At 26.8% G+C, this 18,589-nt stretch overlaps 4 protein-coding genes across 5 annotated transcripts; 3 read left to right on the top strand and 1 right to left on the bottom strand.

Annotated features, from left to right (window-relative positions):
• The first annotated feature begins 39 nt into the window (after positions 1–39).
• On the top strand, positions 40–2,170 carry LOC100749717 (serine/threonine-protein phosphatase PGAM5, mitochondrial). Its single transcript, XM_024368305.2, has 5 exons — positions 40–416; positions 729–916; positions 1,030–1,244; positions 1,319–1,449; positions 1,605–2,170. Exons 1-5 carry the CDS (start codon positions 253–255, stop codon positions 1,753–1,755), a joined length of 849 nt encoding a protein of 282 aa, XP_024224073.1. The 5' UTR covers positions 40–252; the 3' UTR covers positions 1,756–2,170.
• Positions 2,041–3,708, bottom strand: LOC100749837 (nuclear speckle splicing regulatory protein 1). The gene is made up of 2 exons (XM_003490344.2): positions 3,488–3,708; positions 2,041–3,407 (listed from the first exon to the last, which is right to left on the bottom strand). Exons 1-2 carry the CDS (start codon positions 3,511–3,513, stop codon positions 2,288–2,290), a joined length of 1,146 nt encoding a protein of 381 aa, XP_003490392.1. The 5' UTR covers positions 3,514–3,708; the 3' UTR covers positions 2,041–2,287.
• A 625-nt stretch (positions 3,709–4,333) lies between these two features.
• Positions 4,334–13,348, top strand: LOC100749957 (carboxypeptidase D). Of its 2 annotated transcripts, none has more exons than XM_012386842.3 (15): positions 4,334–4,917; positions 5,012–5,256; positions 5,344–5,499; positions 5,580–5,755; positions 5,831–5,978; positions 6,060–6,154; positions 7,776–8,278; positions 8,403–8,879; positions 8,958–9,226; positions 9,668–9,845; positions 9,938–10,323; positions 10,480–10,621; positions 10,707–12,186; positions 12,273–12,449; positions 12,669–13,348. In XM_012386842.3, exons 1-15 carry the CDS (start codon positions 4,459–4,461, stop codon positions 12,803–12,805), a joined length of 5,028 nt encoding a protein of 1,675 aa, XP_012242265.1. In that variant the 5' UTR covers positions 4,334–4,458; the 3' UTR covers positions 12,806–13,348. The 2 variants fall into 2 exon arrangements, with proteins under 2 accessions (XP_012242265.1, XP_033177132.1); XM_033321241.1 differs by lacking the exon at positions 12,669–13,348 and adding an exon at positions 12,541–12,572.
• A 558-nt stretch (positions 13,349–13,906) lies between these two features.
• On the top strand, positions 13,907–17,962 carry LOC100750155 (cysteine--tRNA ligase, cytoplasmic). Its single transcript, XM_003490347.4, has 10 exons — positions 13,907–14,515; positions 14,611–14,805; positions 14,921–15,263; positions 15,408–15,548; positions 15,631–15,841; positions 15,908–16,377; positions 16,486–16,630; positions 16,780–16,985; positions 17,054–17,416; positions 17,477–17,962. Exons 2-10 carry the CDS (start codon positions 14,627–14,629, stop codon positions 17,600–17,602), a joined length of 2,184 nt encoding a protein of 727 aa, XP_003490395.1. The 5' UTR covers positions 13,907–14,515; positions 14,611–14,626; the 3' UTR covers positions 17,603–17,962.
• The last annotated feature ends 627 nt before the right edge of the window (positions 17,963–18,589 follow it).

The raw sequence follows: 18,589 nt of genomic DNA on the forward strand, positions 1-18,589 counted from the left end.
AGCGGCAGTAAGCAGTTACTATTCAAATAATTTTCAAAGTATGGGAAAATTCTCCAATTTTATCTTTCTGATCTCATCACTGATATTGAAATAGCATTTAACTTATCTCGCCTCTTAACAAAACATATTTACTGTTTTTATAACTATTATAAAAGAAGGTATATAGATAGCGATCGCGTAAATACGTTCCACAGATGAGCAGTATTGGTTTAAATCGTTAAAAAAATTTAGTCGCTGCAATTTACTACAATAATGCCTATACGTTTAAATTTTAAAAAATGGATCGGTGGATTTGTTGCGATAGGTGGTGCAGCTCTTTTTTATCCAAATGAAAACGATCATACTCAATCATCAGAAAAACAATCTTGGATAATACCTCCGTCATCCTGGGGCAGATGGGATCATAATTGGGATAGGTTATATTCTTTACTGCTATTGTATTTATTTATAAAAATATTATTGATTCTACAAATTAATAATTATATATAATTAAGGCCCTCTTTCGTTCCTTTTTCTTACGTCAAATTAAATAAATATCACAAATAAAATTCCTGTACTAAATATACTTTGTATACATGTATATTGCTAAAATAAATATTATTCCAGTATTTGTAAATTTTCATCTACTTCATATTCATTGGATAGTGTAAAACATTTTTTTTTCTTTGTTTAGAATTTATTTCTACTATTTAAAAGTTCAATTTATAATTTGTTGTGTCTATTTGTAGACGACATTCAGAATGGCTAGCAAATGTAGCTAAATTAAACAATGAAAGTGATAAAGAGTCACGTAAAAAGAGATCTATTACAAACGACAAACAACAATCAAATGTTAGACATCACATAATTTTAATCCGTCATGGGCAATATAATACAAATGGTAAAACGGATTCAGATCGAATACTTACAACTCTTGGTTGGTATCTCTCATGTTATTTATGTATTATTATGTCATATATATTAATATTTTATAATTTTATAAATATATTAAGTTTTGTCATTTACTGTGTAAAAATATACGTTACAAAGGCAGACAACAGGCTGAAGCAACAGGAAAAAGATTACAGGAATTAGGATTACCATACTCCATGATTATACAATCAACAATAGTCAGAGCTAAAGAAACTGCTAAAATTATAAAAAAATATCTTAACGATATAATTGTTGAGGAAGATTCTGTTCTTAGTGAAGGTATGCCAATTGCACCTGATCCACCAATTGATATTTGGAACTCTGAAGTCGTTGTAAGTATACTATGTTATTATGGGAATTTTTATTTTTTTTCTATTATATTATAATATTATGTAATATATTTTAGGTTTATGAAGATGGACCTAGAATAGAAGCTGCATTTAGAAAATATTTTCATCGTCCAGAACCCAGCCAGGAAAAGGATTCATATGTTATTCTTGTTTGCCATGCAAACGTTATTAGATATTTTGTATGCCGGTAACTATTCATAAAAAATGATATTCGCGTAATAGTAACGTGTTTGTTGCCCAGTCTGAAAATACCGTGCAGTCGGACTTTTAGAGCGAAATCGCGGGCTAGGTAGCGAACGTATTAATACACAGAATTAAATGCTTCTTTATTATGTGTTTCAGAGCATTGCAATTTCCACCTGAGGGTTGGTTGCGTTTAAGTCTAAATCATGGAAGTATTACATGGGTATCTATTCGATCTAATGGGAGAGTAACACTAAGAAATTTAGGTGATAGTGGACATATGGAGCCACAGCTTATTTCATCTTATTGAAACTGAATGATATAACTTATACCTTTGTTTAATAATGAAATATTTAAGTTATGCAATTTATAATAAGTAATATAGGAACAAAATATTTTTGATTATTCATTTGTGAAATAACTAATATTATAACTTCATCATAAAAAATTTTTGCAAGCATTATTAAATATCAAAAATTAAGTTTAATATTTGAAATAATTTTAAAATTAAGAAAAATATTTATGTTTTCATTACTGTATGTTAATATTGTAGAATTTAAAGAGGTATATTATAATTATAATGTGCCATCATTTGTTTCTATGTATAGAAATTTATATTTTATAATATTGAAAAGACAGACGTTTTTCCGGAATACAGTGTATCATTAGTGCAATTTCTATACAATTTTATATTACAAATGCTATATTAAAAAAATGTTATCATACATATAGTGTAATCGTTTTCCTAAACAAAAGATTGCTGAAATTACTTAGTACTTAAACACACAGATACATAGACAAACAATTCCTTCCTTGTACACACACTTTATAGTGACATTAAATTATGCAACTGATAACCTCATAGATTTTCTAGCATAATATCTTTGCAATGCTGCTTCAAATACAGGCCCAACTGTTCTTTTTTCCCAAATCTTAGATCTCTCTCTTTTCTCTGCTTCTATTTTTTCTTTTGCACTAATACTTATTTTTTCAATTTCATCATTTTTACTATTTTCTAATATTTTTTCCACATCCTTTGAATTTATGGGATTTTCTATTTTGGTCTCATTACAACTTTTTTCAAGTTTAGCACTTTCAGTTTGTTGTTTTTGTTTTTTAACATCAGGTTCCTCTATTCTTTCAGATTCCCTTTCAACATTTTTACGTTTTTCAGGTACAGGAGTTTTTACTTTATTTTCCATTTTCTGTTGAATTTCAGTATCTGTATCACTATCTTCTTCTATTTTTCTTTGCCTATATTGTCTATTCTTTTTTATTTCTTTATTTTTTACCTGATCTTTGTTGTGATTGATATTTATTTCTTTATTCATATCCTCTAAATTGTTATCTAAATTAGTTTTATTATCATTAGTATCATTCTTAACTCCAGATTCCTCTGAAGATTGAACAACAGTCTGTTCATACAAATGTCTATAAAATCCTGAAATATCTTGTTGCTTTTTAACATCTGCAATAGCTTCTAATTTATCCATTTTATTTTCCTCTTCTTCCATTTTCTTAAATTCTTCTAATTTTGCTCTATAAGCAGAAGTAACAAAACTTTCTTTGTCTGCATACATTTCTCCCTCTGCTTCACGTTCTTTCTGAACCATTCTTTCTATTCTATATTCCTGTTCTTTTTTTCTTCGCTCTGCAGCTTTTAAAAGATTTTGAATATACCTTGGTTTCTTTTTTTCATCTTTTGCAGTTTTGGACTGATCTTTTGTCCTTTCCATGTCATCATATACTTCATCATATTGAAATATTGTTGGGTCTTCCTTTAAAGCCTTTTGCATATTTAATCTTACTTGCCTTTTTATTTTATTTTTTTCTCCCTCTGCCTGAAGAGCCTTTTTAACCCAATCTGTACCATCTTCCTCATCCGAATCATTATTATCGCCAAATATGTTGCTTACCTTTGGGGCAATACGTTGTTGCTTTTTAGGTAAAATTAAACCATACCTAAAATTTTTTGTAATAGTGAATGACCTTTTATTTTTCTATTTTCTTTAATTGGTTATTAATATTTTTACACAACTTACTGTTTTTCTTCTTTGCTGTTAGACATGTTTCGAAATATTATTCACTGAAGTCATACAAATTGTTATCTACTATTACATAAAATAATTTGTGTACATTTTGTAAGCAATCGAATAAAATTCGTAGAAGTAAGATCATAACCTCTCTCCGACAATATTTTTCGAAATAATTTTCAGTGAAATTACAATGTTTCTAATATTGAAACAAAGTTTTATCGTTATATCTAACAAAAGATAAGAAATAAGAAACTTAGAATATTTGAAATAAACTAATATGCATTTGACTTTCCCTTATCAATTATTTATTCAATATTGTCTTTAGAATTTAATTTGAATTATACCAAGATATCTTTAAACTAAGATTTCATATAAATTAGTTATAAACATCTTTTTACTGCCAACTCAAAATTATATATACATATACATATATATTTAAGAATATCATTAGTAATTTATGAACTATTTCAACTATATATATTATGTATACATACATATGTAAATACTTGGTATCACAAAGGAAAAGGAAGAGAAAAATTATTCTTATCAAAAATTTTTATCCATGTACAGTATGTTATATACATACAAATAAAACGTTTCTTACTATGTTACTTACACATATACAAGAATTCATTTTTCTTTCATTAAAATTTCTGTGATTTTTTACGAGAAATTGTTATAGAAATTTAAAAAATAATACAGATGTTACACATGTAATATATATATATATATAATATATATATATAATATATATAAAATAATTGAACAATAAATGTTTTTATTCTCAATGAAAAATTATACATATACATATATCTATATCATTCCTAGTAATCTTCTACCCTACTCTGCCCACGCTCGCACTTGTGGACGTCATCAGTACTTTTATGCTATATTAACACCGACATCGTGAATTGTGTAGAATGTTTCGTTAAAGTCAAAAAAGCTTGTTATATTCTTACGCTAATAAATATTTAAATATGGTACACGCACGTATTATCTATAACATCGTGTTACTTTTTTTCTTAATTATTGGAATTATTAATGGTTTTGTGATAAATTCTGACAACAAATTAGATGAGGATTTTGTCATCCCACATTACACAAATTATGAAGAGCTTCAACAGTTGTTTAATTCATTGGTTCTAAAATATCCAAATTTGGCAAGAGTGTTTTCCATAGGAAAATCCGTGGAAGGCAGAGATTTGTTAGTTATTGAAATTTCTGAAAATGTTAAGGAACGAAAACTGTGTGAACCGATGGTGAAATATGTTGCTAATATGCATGGTGATGAAACTGTTGGTAGAGAATTATTAGTATATCTTGCTCAATATCTTTTGAAGAATTATGGGAAAGATGAAAGAATTACAAAATTAGTGAATAATACTGATATCTACCTTATGCCGTCAATGAATCCTGATGGCTTTGAAAAATCAGCGGTAATGTTTCTATTTTTTGTTATTATTTCCCTTTATGATTTAAGTTAATTTAAATCCATGCATATATTGGTCTAATGTTCTTTTGAACTTTTAGGAAGGAAACTGTGACTCGAGAAAAGATTTTTCTGGTCGTGAAAATGCAAATCATGTTGATTTAAATAGGAATTTTCCAGATCAGTTTAATAGAAGAACTAATTATCTCCAACAAGGTGGCACTATATTAGATGGACGTCAGAATGAAACAGTAGCCATGATGACTTGGATTGCTACAGAACCATTTGTATTATCAGGAAATCTTCATGGAGGTGCTGTTGTAGCAAGTTATCCTTATGATTCTGGGTAATATAATAATAAATGCAATTATAAAATAAATTATGAAATTTTACTTATTATTTTATAAAAGTTATATATTGTATTGATTTTTAGCATTCAAGGATCTTGTTGTATTGAAAGTAAAAGTCCAGATGATGAGTTATTCAAATATTTAGCACATACATATGCAGATAATCATCCACAAATGCGTACAGGTACAGCATGCAGTTCTGATGTTTTTCAGGGTGGTGTTACCAATGGTGCATATTGGTGAGCATACATATCTGAATTATTTGTTTTTGGAAAATATTATTTGTGAAGAAAATGTTATTAAACTTTATCTGTTTTAGGTATGAAGTTGTTGGAGGGATGCAAGACTTCAATTATGCTCGCTCCAATGCACTTGAGATAACATTTGAACTTAGTTGTTGTAAATATCCATATGCCTCAGAAATGCCAGAACATTGGAGATTAAATAAGGAATCTCTTATAAAATATCTCGAGCAAGCCCATATTGGAGTAACAGGTCTTTAAATATTCATTAAGTATAATTATTTATTAATAACGATGGTATATATTAATTTATATTTTATAATTTTAGGTCTTGTAAGAGATATAAATGGGCAACCAATAGAAGGAGCAACTATCATTGTGCATGGAATAAATCATAATGTATCCACTACACCTCATGGAGAATATTGGCGTTTGTTACTGCCTGGAACATATAACATGCATGCAGAAGCATGGGCGTGAGTATACATAACGTTGTTACAAAACTAGTATTTTGTTTAGTAAGGTTTGATCTATATATCAACTTTTTATGATTTTAGATATCATCCAAGTGAACAAATAAATGTGACAGTAAAATCGGATGAACCAACTATTGTCAATTTCACTTTAACACAGGATACTTATGATGATCAAGGTAATCAGGATGCTCCTTTTGTTCATACACTCCCACTTCCTAATCAGAATTTTGCACTGTATAAACTAATACCATCTTATGATGATATGAATTACTAGTTATATTTACATATACGTAATTAAAGAATTTTCTTGTCTTTTATTTGTTTTCTCATAAAATTGAAAATGAAACGAAATTATTATTTTTTATATTTACATATGAATTTATTATTTGTTTCATGAATTAGTTTTATCATCATTCTTATTTTCATTTTACAGCACTGATATGATTATATCACAAGAGTATGTGATACTGCCATTTCTATACATTTTATTATCGTTTATGTCCTTAATATAAGCAAATATAAAAAAGATACACACAAGGTATGGAGAAAAAGATAAAGAAACTTTCTGATTTGCACAAAAATAATTATTTACAGTGAAAGTTATTTACTTATGAACTAATTGGAGCATAAACATATGTTAAACATAAATTTGTTAATCATTTTTATTATTTTTATGTTTACGTTTATTTGTTATATTATTTTTTATTTGTTTTTTAAATTTATTTGTCCTGTTTTGTATCTAGGGAAAGATATTTTAAATGCAAAAGTTTGTTAAATAAAAAAGAATGTAATAAGTTTATAATTTTAAACAATTGGTCTAAATACTTTGTAGATGTACAATTGGATTGTGAGAACTAAGCATTACTGCACATCAAAAACATATCTTCTTGTAACACTCACATTTTTGAGGTGAATAACTTTTATGTTATCGAACAAATAGCAAATCGTGATTTATTTTTTGTTTGAATGCTCTCTTTTATATTAGTGAACAATTACAAGAACAAATAACATAACAAATAAAGTTTTTAAAAATGATTATAAAAATATTTTGTAGTATCTCTTCCTTAAATTTCATGTGTTCATTTAAATGTTCATTTAAAGATCTGTATTATGAAAATCAGATTAAACTTTATAAACAAGAAAAACTACACACTAAAAGTAGAAGGTTTATTTCATTAAATGTAAAGAATATGTTAATCTCATTTTTATGAAGTAAATGAGATACATATATAAGAAAATATGTATGAATTATGAAAAATATATCCAAAGATTTTTAGTATGAAACGTAAATATCTTTAGGTAATTTTATTAATATTAACAAAAATATGTAAAACACTGAGAGATGTTTATGATCATATTTGTAATTTGATGTATAGCATAATATAATCAAATTGAATGTATAATGTCTAAAAAATTAAAAAATAAAATACTATATTTGTTTCAAACAGTGAGTTAGTTTTCTCAAATGTTTTCCAGCCTTTTCCTATATTTTTTATCCATCAAGTAGTGATACATCTTGAATATTATTATAATATATTATTTATTGTTTCTTTGGTTTTTTGTGTTCTCTATACCTTGTGTTGTGTTGTAAATGTTGTAATAGTTGCATATTTTTTAAATTTTTAGTTTCATGTTTTTCATAATTTATTTTTGTCTTTTTAATGCATATGAAAAGTTTATTATAGAAGATATATTTACATATGTACTTTTTGTTGAACTATTAATTTTTTTATTTAAGACATTTATTTTTACAATACGATAGTTTTAATTGTTTTGTAATATTATGTTAATTTGTAGGAAAATTAAAGTCAGATGAAGTTGAGGAATTTATTAGACCTACTGACAAATATGGTTTTCTCCATAATACGGAATTCAAACATCATAATTACATAGCAATGGAAAAATTCTTGAAAGAATTAAATTTGAATTATCCAAATATCACAAGGCTTTATAGTATAGGAGAGTCTGTTAAAGGACGTCAGTTATATGTTATGGAAATAACAGAAAATCCTGGTAAACATAGCCAAAATAAACCTGAAGTAAAATATATAGGAAACATGCATGGGAATGAAGTTGTTGGCAGAGAAATTTTACTAATGCTGTTGAAGTTCCTTTGTGAAAATTTTGGAACTGACAAAAGAGTTACGAAAATATTAAAGAGTGTCAGACTACATGTAATGCCAAGCATGAATCCAGATGGTTATGAAATTTCTAGAGAAGAAAATATATATGAAGGAAGAACAAATGCTAAAAATGTTGATCTCAACAGAAATTTTCCTGATCAATATGAAACAAATAATGTATGAATTTCCACTTTTTTATTGTTTCACTTTTGACGGATTTAGCACATTTTATATTTATATCTATTAAATGTTTATTGATTCTATAAATTTAGATTACTAGTTATATTTTTATATTTTACAGTATAATAAAGAACCAGAACCTGAGACGAAAGCAGTAATGAATTGGATTGCAAGTATTCCATTTGTACTTTCTGCTAATTTTCATGGAGGAGCATTAGTGGCAAATTATCCATATGATAATAAACCAGAATACATGTATGATAATGAAAATCTAAGTCCGGATGATAAAGTTTTCAAAGCTTTAGCATTAGCATATTCAAATGCTCATCCTCGTATGCATCTTGGAGAACCATGTCCTTCATTTTTAAATGGACGATTAAACACAGTACAAAATGTATTAGAGAAAAGCTTTCCAAATGGTATAACCAATGGGGCTGCTTGGTATTCTGTTAATGGAGGCATGCAAGATTATAATTACGTTCATAGCAATGATTTTGAAATTACGATAGAAGTAGGATGTACAAAATTTCCAAATGCAACTGAATTACCAGAGTATTGGTTACAAAATAGAGAACCTCTCCTACGTTTAATTGAAATGGTATTTATGTATTAATATGTATAGCATGTTACAAAAATAATTATTTCTTTCATTATACTTATACATTTTTTTTTATAGTCTCATAAAGGAATACATGGAGTAATACGTTCATCAATTGGAAATCCTATACCTCATGCTAAAATATCTATAGAAGGAATTAAACATGATATCTATGCAGCCAATGATGGAGATTATTGGCGTCTTTTAGTCCCAGGCAAATATAATGTTACAGCCAGTGCAGTAGGGTATGAATCTCAAACGCAAATTGCAGTGGTATCAGATGATTTTAATATTGGAGAAGGAGTAGTATTGGATTTCTCATTAATGCGAGATGATCCTCAACACTGGTATAACTATATAACATATAATTTTATGATTTTCTTAAGACTAGAAAGTACTTTAATATAATTCTTATAAGCATTGCAATTTCCAGAATAATGATACTTATATATTGTTGAATGTTAAAAAGGATTGTTTTTGATAAGGAGTTATAAAAATTTCATTTTAGGAAGAAATTTAAAAACTTCACGGAAGTAAATATTTTAATATATTATAAAATATATTTCGACTATAATAAAGTAAATTACAATTATATTTTAATAGAAGCAGAACTGATTATTAGAATGCTTTATTGTATAATCATTTTATGTGTTTCCTTATCATCAAGTATTTTAATGAATAGATCTTTTTTAATTACATATTAATTTTTTCATACTTAATATAAAAACAAATTTTTGTTTCTTAATTTGGTATATATTCGTATTTTATGTAATAATTTTCTATTTCAGGTCATCTGCTTATGATTTTCGGTTAATGACAAACTTAGACAATATTTATTTAACAAATGTCGAGTTAAGTGATAAATTTAATCAATTAGAAAATGATCAACCAAACATTGCAGAATTTCAAGCTCAAGGGGAGTCATTAATCAGTGTAGATATTCGTTCTTTAAAAGTTACACATAATGTGAGCATATCATTTAAAAAATATATAGCCATTTATTCCAAATTTTACGTTTTACGATTATAAAAAAATAGTTACAAATTTATTAATTATAGATGGGTGCACCAGAAGAAAATAAATATCATATTGGTTTAATTGGGGGTCTATTTGCATCTCAACCAATTGGTAGAGAAATGCTGTTACGATTAGCAACTCATATACTGAAAGGAAATCAAATTGGAGATCCCCCTATAGAAAGAATATTGAAAAACTCTGTATTACATTTTGTACCCTACATAGATCCAGATTTTGATAATATAGTGCCAAATGCTCAAGAGTGTAATCCTATTGTAGATGATGAAATAGGCAAAAGGCTATTGCTACAAAATAATAATGCTACATCAGATAAATTGAACATGATTACTAATGCATTTAAAACAATGTTATCTAATGAAAAATATGATGTAATAATAATATTAGGAAGTGGAGCACTTGAAGTCAGGTAACGAAAATTTAAGTTACTGATATAATATACTAATATATAGTATAATAAAATATATTTACGTATTTTTTTTTTTTTTTTTGTTATATTATATGATTCAAATTTAAAATAGTATAACATAATTTAAGATAATAATACCTTATATTCTTATTTTAGTTATACAGATGATAGCTTGAATGTGTACAAAACTCTGGCCAAAAATTATGAACATTCAATACAAAAAGAAACTTGCAGTTTTATTAACAATGATGTTAAAAAAGTACAGAGTTATATTCAAAATCAGTATAAAATACCAACAGTAAGTAATTATTTATTAATGTATAAAATCATTTCTAGTTTATATTATTTGTATATTAATCTGTTACAATCTGTTATATTTGTAGATAAGTATCAACATGGCTTGTTGTAAATATCCACTTCCAGGATCTATTCCAATTATTTGGCGTGAAAATTTATTGCCCTTGAAGCAACTTATTCAGGGTCTGACAACTGGTGTTCGAGCAGTGGTAACAGATACTGACGATGCTCCCTTAAGAGAAACTGTAGTTAAGATTGGAAATAGTTACCATGTTTCTAAAAACATGGCTTATTTTAAAATTATTCTTCTTCCTGGTGAATATTCGTTAACATTTGTTTGTGAAGGTTATATAGAACAGTCTATTAAAGTCCATGTAGATGATAAAAATATAACTGATCTTCACATTAAATTGACGAAACGTCATGTAGAAAAAGCAAAACACCAAAAATACGATAACGATCAAGAGACAAATGTTGTAAATCAAGCTTTGATTAATCTGAACAATAAATATTCACAATTATCAACTTTACATATTATTGGTAAATCACAAACGGGCACTCGAATAATATGTTTAGAAATTGGAACTGAAGGTAATTACAAACGCATTGGTCGACCATCTATAGCCTTCGTGGCTGGTATTTCAAATGGTGCACCTGTAACATCTAAAATTTTACTTAATTTTGCGACCTATTTACTAGATCGTTATCGGAAAGATACTAGAATTACAAATTATTTAGATAAATTTACGATATACATTGCACCGGATTTATCTCAAAATTCTAATGATAATCAAACTTGTGATTCATTCATTGTGGACAATTTACAATTTCCTATCAATGATAGACTAAGCACTGAGGCAAGTACACTAATTAATTGGTTCAAAAACATTAATGCTGTATTAGCAATAAATTTAAATATTGGTTCGCAACATATTGAAATTCCATTTGCGGGAAAGTATGGAAAAATATTTGAACAGATATATAACACCGATGATAATGATGTATTGCAAGATTTAGCATCATTATATACTAAACATAAGATGAACATGACTTTTAAAAATCCAGAATGTGATCACGATTTAAATATAGATTCTAATGGAATTATTCATGCTGGCATCGGTATAAGTGGAAAAAGAAAACATTCTTTAATGGATTATCTTTATTTAAATACGAGTACTTTGATGCTTGATGTATATGTTACTTGTTGCAACACTGATGATTCAAGAAATATATGGGAAGATAATAAGGCTAGTTTATTAATGATGATAGAAAAGCTTAATGAAGGAGTAAAAGGATTTGTCCTTAATGAGAACAATGAGCCAATTGAAAATGCTATTTTATCATACAATAAATCAGTGCATCATGTTAGAAGTGGAATAAATGGAGCTTACTGGTTTTTATTCAAACCTGGTGCTCATATTATAAGTGCTAGCGCATCTGGATATATTCAACAGACTAAATTGTTTATAACATCAGATGTACATAGTGTTTCGCATTTGATATTCAAATTAAAATATGATGACAACTTTCTTGGGATGCCTAGAATTGTTTTTATAGTTCTTATAAGTAAGATAATCAATATTTTTATAATATATATAACACATAAGTTATAACGTATTATTAGAATATAATTTTAAATCATATTTTTGCAGCCACTGTATGTTTGGGAATTATTGCATGTTCTATTTTTATTTGTGCTAACTGTAAATCTTCCAAAAATTTAAAAAAAAATAATTGGAATGGATATGCGTTTAGTCTTTTAAAAGATGGAACAAGCTTTTTTGATGATGATGAAAAAGAAATTGAAATATTTAGAAGACCATTGAATGGTAAGTATAATAACAAAGTGATGCATATAAAAGTCTTTTAAATATTTATTTTTTAAATATTTGTAAAAATTTAGAAGGCAACTATTTGCAGTTTCTCTTAATATGTAGAATGACAGAGTTTTGAAATATCTATTACAAATTATTAATACAGGATCGTATTATATTTTTATTATGATTAATTATATGATTATTTGTATGGTTATTTCATGTTTTTTTTAGGACATATGCAACCAAACGAAGTTACAAAACCATATTTTGATGACGATAATATTTCAAGTTCTGAGGATGCTAGTGACTTAGAATTTATCAGGCCAGGCAAAGAATGGGAAGAAGAGACAAATAAAGAACATAGATAATACAATATTAATTTTTAAATGAGATGTTTTGTTATTACATTTAAATTATATATGAAAGTATAAAAACTGAACAAATAATTACTAACAGAGAAGAAAAGAATAACAATCCTAAAATGGCAACACGTACTTTTGTTTAACTTAAATGTTGAATCAATTATACTTACTAAATGATAAAATGATTTTTTCAAAAAATACTGTTCTCTGGAATAGTCAATCTTGATCAAGATAAAAAATAATAAAAACAATAAAATCATTTTATGTAGAAAAACTGTCGTACTTAAAGTAATATAAGGATAAAGCAGGATATATATAATTAAACATCTATATATTTAACAATATAATGAACTTTGTTCTGAAAAAAAAGGTATGTGTCTGAAAAACTTTAGCTAACATTTTGCATTCTATATTTTTATATATAACATAAGATTAATATTTTATATATGAATATGAATTATACACATTCCAAAGTGCTTATTTTGTATGTTATCTATGTGTGATCTTAAAATTTAATATAATAAAATGATGTAAATTTTTTAATACATATATGAAACAAGGATTTTTATGCATAATATCACATTTAAAAAAAAATCATAATATTAAGTTCATAAATGTGTGGAACATTTCACGTATTTTTACAGAACCTTTGAAATATGAAAAATATGTTTATAAAGATATTTATTATAATGACATGTACTTTATACAAGAATTTGAATAAAAATATATCACCTACTGATATAACTAAAATTTTATTTCAAGTTATGTGGGTATATTAATTTGTTTAACAAGAATGAAGTTATTGGTATATGACTACATATATGTGTTGTAATTTATAATATTATTGACGTAATATATTTATAATTCTAATATATCTAAAAGATCTAGTAAGTAATATGACAAAAGTAATATTTATATATCTGTACTCTATTTAATATTAAAATCTATCTAAAAATTCAATTATTAAGGATATACATCCGGTCAAAGACCATCAGTTAGTGTGTGTGTATGTGTGTGTGTGTGTGTGTATGTGTGTGTGTGTACATACATACATACATACATACACGAACACGCACACGCGCGTGCGCGCGCCCACACACACACACATATTGTAAAGCACTGAAGTCATTACATTTCAAACTGTTAATTAGGTTAGGATGATGCAAGTTTTGTATTCGAGGACTAATTATTTATACATGAGGTTTACTTCTTTTTTTACATATGGTTTATAGTTAAAATAAATAAATTACTTTTACGACAAACAGTTCAAATATTATCACATTAAACTGTTTCTTACAACATGATATTAAAGATTGAGTAGAAGCATCGGAGATCGGAGATAACAGAACATTTAGACAACGTCACAATGTGAACGCTCTTTCTACACTGATATATACATGCAACGATTTCCTCGTGTCTTTTCGGATATCGAACGTGAATCATTCAAGAGTTTAATGATAGTTAATGTGAACAGTATTTTGTATTATTTGATTAAATTAAGAGAAATATATTAACATTAATACTAAATATCCTATACGCGAATATATTGAAAAAGTAATGTATGTGGAAAGAAGTAAAAATTTGCAACAGAATTCGAGACACGTGATATTTATTTGACAATCTTTCTTTGTATATTTGTCTAAACATTTCTTTGAAAACAATTGTACACAGAATTTTTGTATCGAAATATTTTTGAGTGAAGCTTTTCATAAAGAGGTAAGTTTAATTGTATAACTTTCATTTTCTAGAAGAGAAGTAATGAGATAGATAAGATATACTTTATGGTTTTCATCACTTTTGGATATTTCCAGTTTCTAGAGATTAAAAATGGCAAAAAGGTTACAACCATCTTGGATGCCACCAGAAAGAAAAAGCAGCTCAGTTCTTAAGTTATACAACAGCTTAACTAGGGAGAAAGAAATATTTGTTCCTCAATTTGGAAATCATATATTATGGTATAGTTGTGGACCTACTGTTTATGACGCATCACATATGGGACATGCTAGGTACAAAGTTGCGTATAAAATTATGTATTTAAAAAATGCGTATTATTTTATTAAAATGCTATAGATAATAATATTTATTTTTTATATATTTGTTATCATTTTTGTCACTATTTAGATCATATATATCTTTCGATATATTAAGGCGTGTCTTATCTGATTATTTTGGATACGATATTTTATATGTGATGAATATTACTGATATAGATGATAAAATTATAAAGAGAGCTAGACAAAATTATTTATATGAGAAATATATAGAAGAAAATCATACTCTTGACGAAATCCTGGATGATGCAAAATATGTAATGTGTATTTTTGAAGATACAGTGAAGAATACGAATGATACAGATAAAAAATGTATGCTAGAGGCATTGTTGTGCAATGTGGAAAAAGCTATTGAAAATTTGGAAAACGTAGTAAAGCTTAAAGATGAAGAAAAAATGAAAGAATATCAAGAAGTATATATATATTTTTCATATTTTTAGAGTATAAGTAATAAATTTATAAGTAGAGATTATGTAATTTAATATTAATAATATTCTTATTAATTTTATTTAATAATTTATCTAAAGATACTATCTTTGTAACTTCTATGGATACAGTTATTATTAAAAGAAGCACGAGATCCTTTGGCAGAATGGTTGGATAAAACGAAAGGAGCTACAGTTACAGAACATTCTATTTTTACCAAATTATCACAACATTGGGAAATGGAATTTCACAAAGATATGGATTCTTTAAATGTAATATTAAGTATATTTTCTTGATTTTAACTATATATATTTATTAATTATATTGAATAATTCATAATGAAATTTTCATTAGATATTAAGGCCAAATGTTTTAACAAGAGTTAGTGAATACATACCTGAAATTATAACATTTATTGAAAAAATTATAGAAAATGGAATTGCATATGAAAGTAATGGTTCTGTATATTTCGATGTTGCTACCTTTGATAAGCAGGATAAACATTATTATGCTAAACTCGTCCCAGAAGCATATGGCGATACATCGAGTTTGCAAGAAGGAGAAGGTAAAAATTCTTTTTTTTTTGAAGATGAATGTGTTCATTTTTGATAACTTTTAATATTTTTGTTAGGAGATTTAAGTGGTACAAAGGTATCTGAAAAAAGATCACCAACTGATTTTGCACTTTGGAAATGTTCAAAGGAAGGAGAACCTTGGTGGGAAAGCCCTTGGGGTAAAGGACGACCAGGTTGGCATATAGAGTGTTCAGTTATGGCATCTATAATTTGTGGAGAAAGTTTAGATATTCATACTGGAGGGATAGATCTGAAGTTTCCCCATCATGATAATGAAATGGCACAAGCAGAAGCATACTATAATAATTCTAATTGGGTTAAATATTTTCTTCATTCTGGTCATTTGACCATAGCAGGATGCAAAATGTCAAAATCACTAAAAAATTTCATTACTATACAAGATGCATTAAAAAAGCACTCAGCAAGACAACTTAGGCTTGCATTTCTTTTGCATTCATGGAAAGATACATTAGATTACAGTGATGATACCATGCATATGGCCATTCAATATGAAAAGTTTTTAAATGTAAATATAATTATTTGTTATATAATATTTTATGAATATTTTATTTAATATTATTTAATTCAACATTTAATAATGTAATATATGTACAACACCTTGTTTGTATTATAGGAATTCTTTTTAAATGTAAAATGTAAAATTAGATCTTTGGGTTCAGAGACAAATATTAATACTTTTACTAAATGGACTAAATCTGAAGTGGAATTAAATGAAAAGTTTTATCATGCCAGGGATTTAGTACATAACGCATTATGTGGTAAGTGAACATTTACAAATATTGTGCACTGTAATTGTATAACTAATATATATTTTGCTATTATGTAATTTAATATACGTATTATATTATATAATTATATATTATATTATTTTGTATGTTAATAAAATCTACGATACATTTTATTATAGACAATATTGATACAAGGAGTGCGCTTGATGCCGTTAGGGATCTTGTGACGCATTGCAATATTTACATGAAAGAAATAAAACAACCAAATACACTATTACTTAGAGATGTTGCAGTTTATATTACAAAAATGTTTATTATATTTGGGGTTATATCATCGCATGATAGTATTGGTTTTCCAGTTGACAGCAATACCGCGAATTTAAATGTATGATTTATATACATTTATTTTCTCTTTCCTTATGTTCTGACTCCTTATTATAAATTTTATTAAAGGTTGAAGAAGTTGTTATGCCCTACCTTGAAATTTTGGCAAATTTCCGTGAGAAAGTAAGAAATCATGCTAAAGCTTTGAAAGCTAGTAGTATTCTTGAGGAATGTGATACATTACGTGACGATATTTTACCAAATATTGGAGTTCGTTTGGAAGATAGTAATGAAGAAGTTTGTAAAATTAAATTAGTAAATAAAGAAGAACTATTAAAAGAGAAGATTCATAAGAAGCAAATGGAGTTGGAAAGGACGTTGGAGAAGGAAAGAAGAAAAGCGGAAGCTGCAGCGAAGGAAGCGCTGAGAAAAATTCCGCCTTCTGAGATGTTTAAGCTAGAAAAAGATAAATATTCTCAATTCGATGGCAATGTATGTAGATTTATAATAATAATACATTCTATTTTCTAACTAAAAAACTGTCTTGTTTAGGGTGTACCGACGCATTATATTGATGGTACAGAAATCAGTAAAGGACAGATGAAGAAGTTGCTGAAATTGCAGCAAGCCCAAGAGAAGAGATACAACGAATATCTTGCTTCTACCAATGATGCTTAACACTTTTTGTCCGCATAGCGTTAATCTTGTATACTGGAAAGTTGATTATTTAAGAAAGATATTGGTTTCACCTTTTTAATATATTTATTTCAACATTACTTTTTTTATCATTGCATTTATGAACGTATTACGTTTATGAACGTATTTATGCTTACATAATATTTATGTTTATGTTTGTACAGTACTTAATTGAAGAAATTAATTTTATTTTGGCACATGTTTCCAATATTTTACAGGTTGCTTATTTATCGTTATACGCATACTTACAATATCAGTCATACTATTGTATTAAATCAACATTTAAATATTATATATGATATGTATTAAATAAAAATTTATTAAATAAATTCCTCTTTAATATTAAAAAGAATCCATATGAATTTATAAAAATAGAACTTTATACGTACTACTTACGATTAAACTGCTACATTTTGTGGTAAAAAGTCGTTTTGGTGATATTTGTAATAAATTAGCCTAATGTTATTTACTACAGAGATATCTTTTAACATTGAGTTAATAGATTAGTGAAGGCATAAAGATAGTATAACAGAATATGTATTTTTTTGTGTCCCACGTTTTGGGGTCACTTAAGCCCTTAGCATTTTTGTTACATGCGACGTCATTATTCAGTATAGTAATGGTATGAATTAAAACCACTGACGAAATATAGAAAAGACAGTGTTATAATATTAATTGCTTAAATATTATAAATTAAAAATTTTATTGTTTCCAATAAGTAATTAAAAGCCTTTTCTGATGTTTACGTTACGAGAATTTAGAGAAAAATGAGCTTGCGCGAAAGTTCGATCGAATATTCCTAATATATATACCCGATGACAGGTTACATATTTTTGACAAGGTTGCTCGAAAGTTAACGACCTTCACCGATGTCATGAAACATAATTTTTTCATTATAACAATCAAATTTAATCAAATTTAATAATTTCTACATTTTTATTGTAATTTCACGTCTTCAACAATTTATTA

This window comes from Bombus impatiens, unplaced genomic scaffold, assembly GCF_000188095.3.
Source record: "Bombus impatiens unplaced genomic scaffold, BIMP_2.2 scf_0418, whole genome shotgun sequence".
Lineage (NCBI taxonomy): Eukaryota > Metazoa > Arthropoda > Insecta > Hymenoptera > Apidae > Bombus > Bombus impatiens.

Excerpts from the sequence above, each read along its gene's own strand:
- LOC100749717 (XM_024368305.2), top strand. The coding sequence starts at position 253 with ATGCCTATACGTTTAAATTTTAAAAAATGGATCGGTGGATTTGTTGCG. Across the intron at positions 417-728 it reads TGGGATCATAATTGGGATAG|ACGACATTCAGAATGGCTAG; the intron begins GTTATATTCTTT and ends GTCTATTTGTAG. Across the intron at positions 1,245-1,318 it reads TTTGGAACTCTGAAGTCGTT|GTTTATGAAGATGGACCTAG; the intron begins GTAAGTATACTA and ends AATATATTTTAG.
- LOC100749837 (XM_003490344.2), bottom strand. The coding sequence starts at position 3,513 with ATGTCTAACAGCAAAGAAGAAAAACA. Across the intron at positions 3,408-3,487 it reads AACAGCAAAGAAGAAAAACA|GTATGGTTTAATTTTACCTA; the intron begins GTAAGTTGTGTA and ends AAAAAATTTTAG.
- LOC100749957 (XM_012386842.3), top strand. The coding sequence starts at position 4,459 with ATGGTACACGCACGTATTATCTATAACATCGTGTTACTTTTTTTCTTA. Across the intron at positions 9,227-9,667 it reads CGAGATGATCCTCAACACTG|GTCATCTGCTTATGATTTTC; the intron begins GTATAACTATAT and ends TTTCTATTTCAG. Across the intron at positions 12,450-12,668 it reads ATTTAGAAGACCATTGAATG|GACATATGCAACCAAACGAA; the intron begins GTAAGTATAATA and ends TGTTTTTTTTAG.
- LOC100750155 (XM_003490347.4), top strand. The coding sequence starts at position 14,627 with ATGGCAAAAAGGTTACAACCATCTTGGATGCCACCAGAAAGAAAAAGC. Across the intron at positions 14,806-14,920 it reads TCACATATGGGACATGCTAG|ATCATATATATCTTTCGATA; the intron begins GTACAAAGTTGC and ends GTCACTATTTAG. Across the intron at positions 16,378-16,485 it reads AATATGAAAAGTTTTTAAAT|GAATTCTTTTTAAATGTAAA; the intron begins GTAAATATAATT and ends TTTGTATTATAG.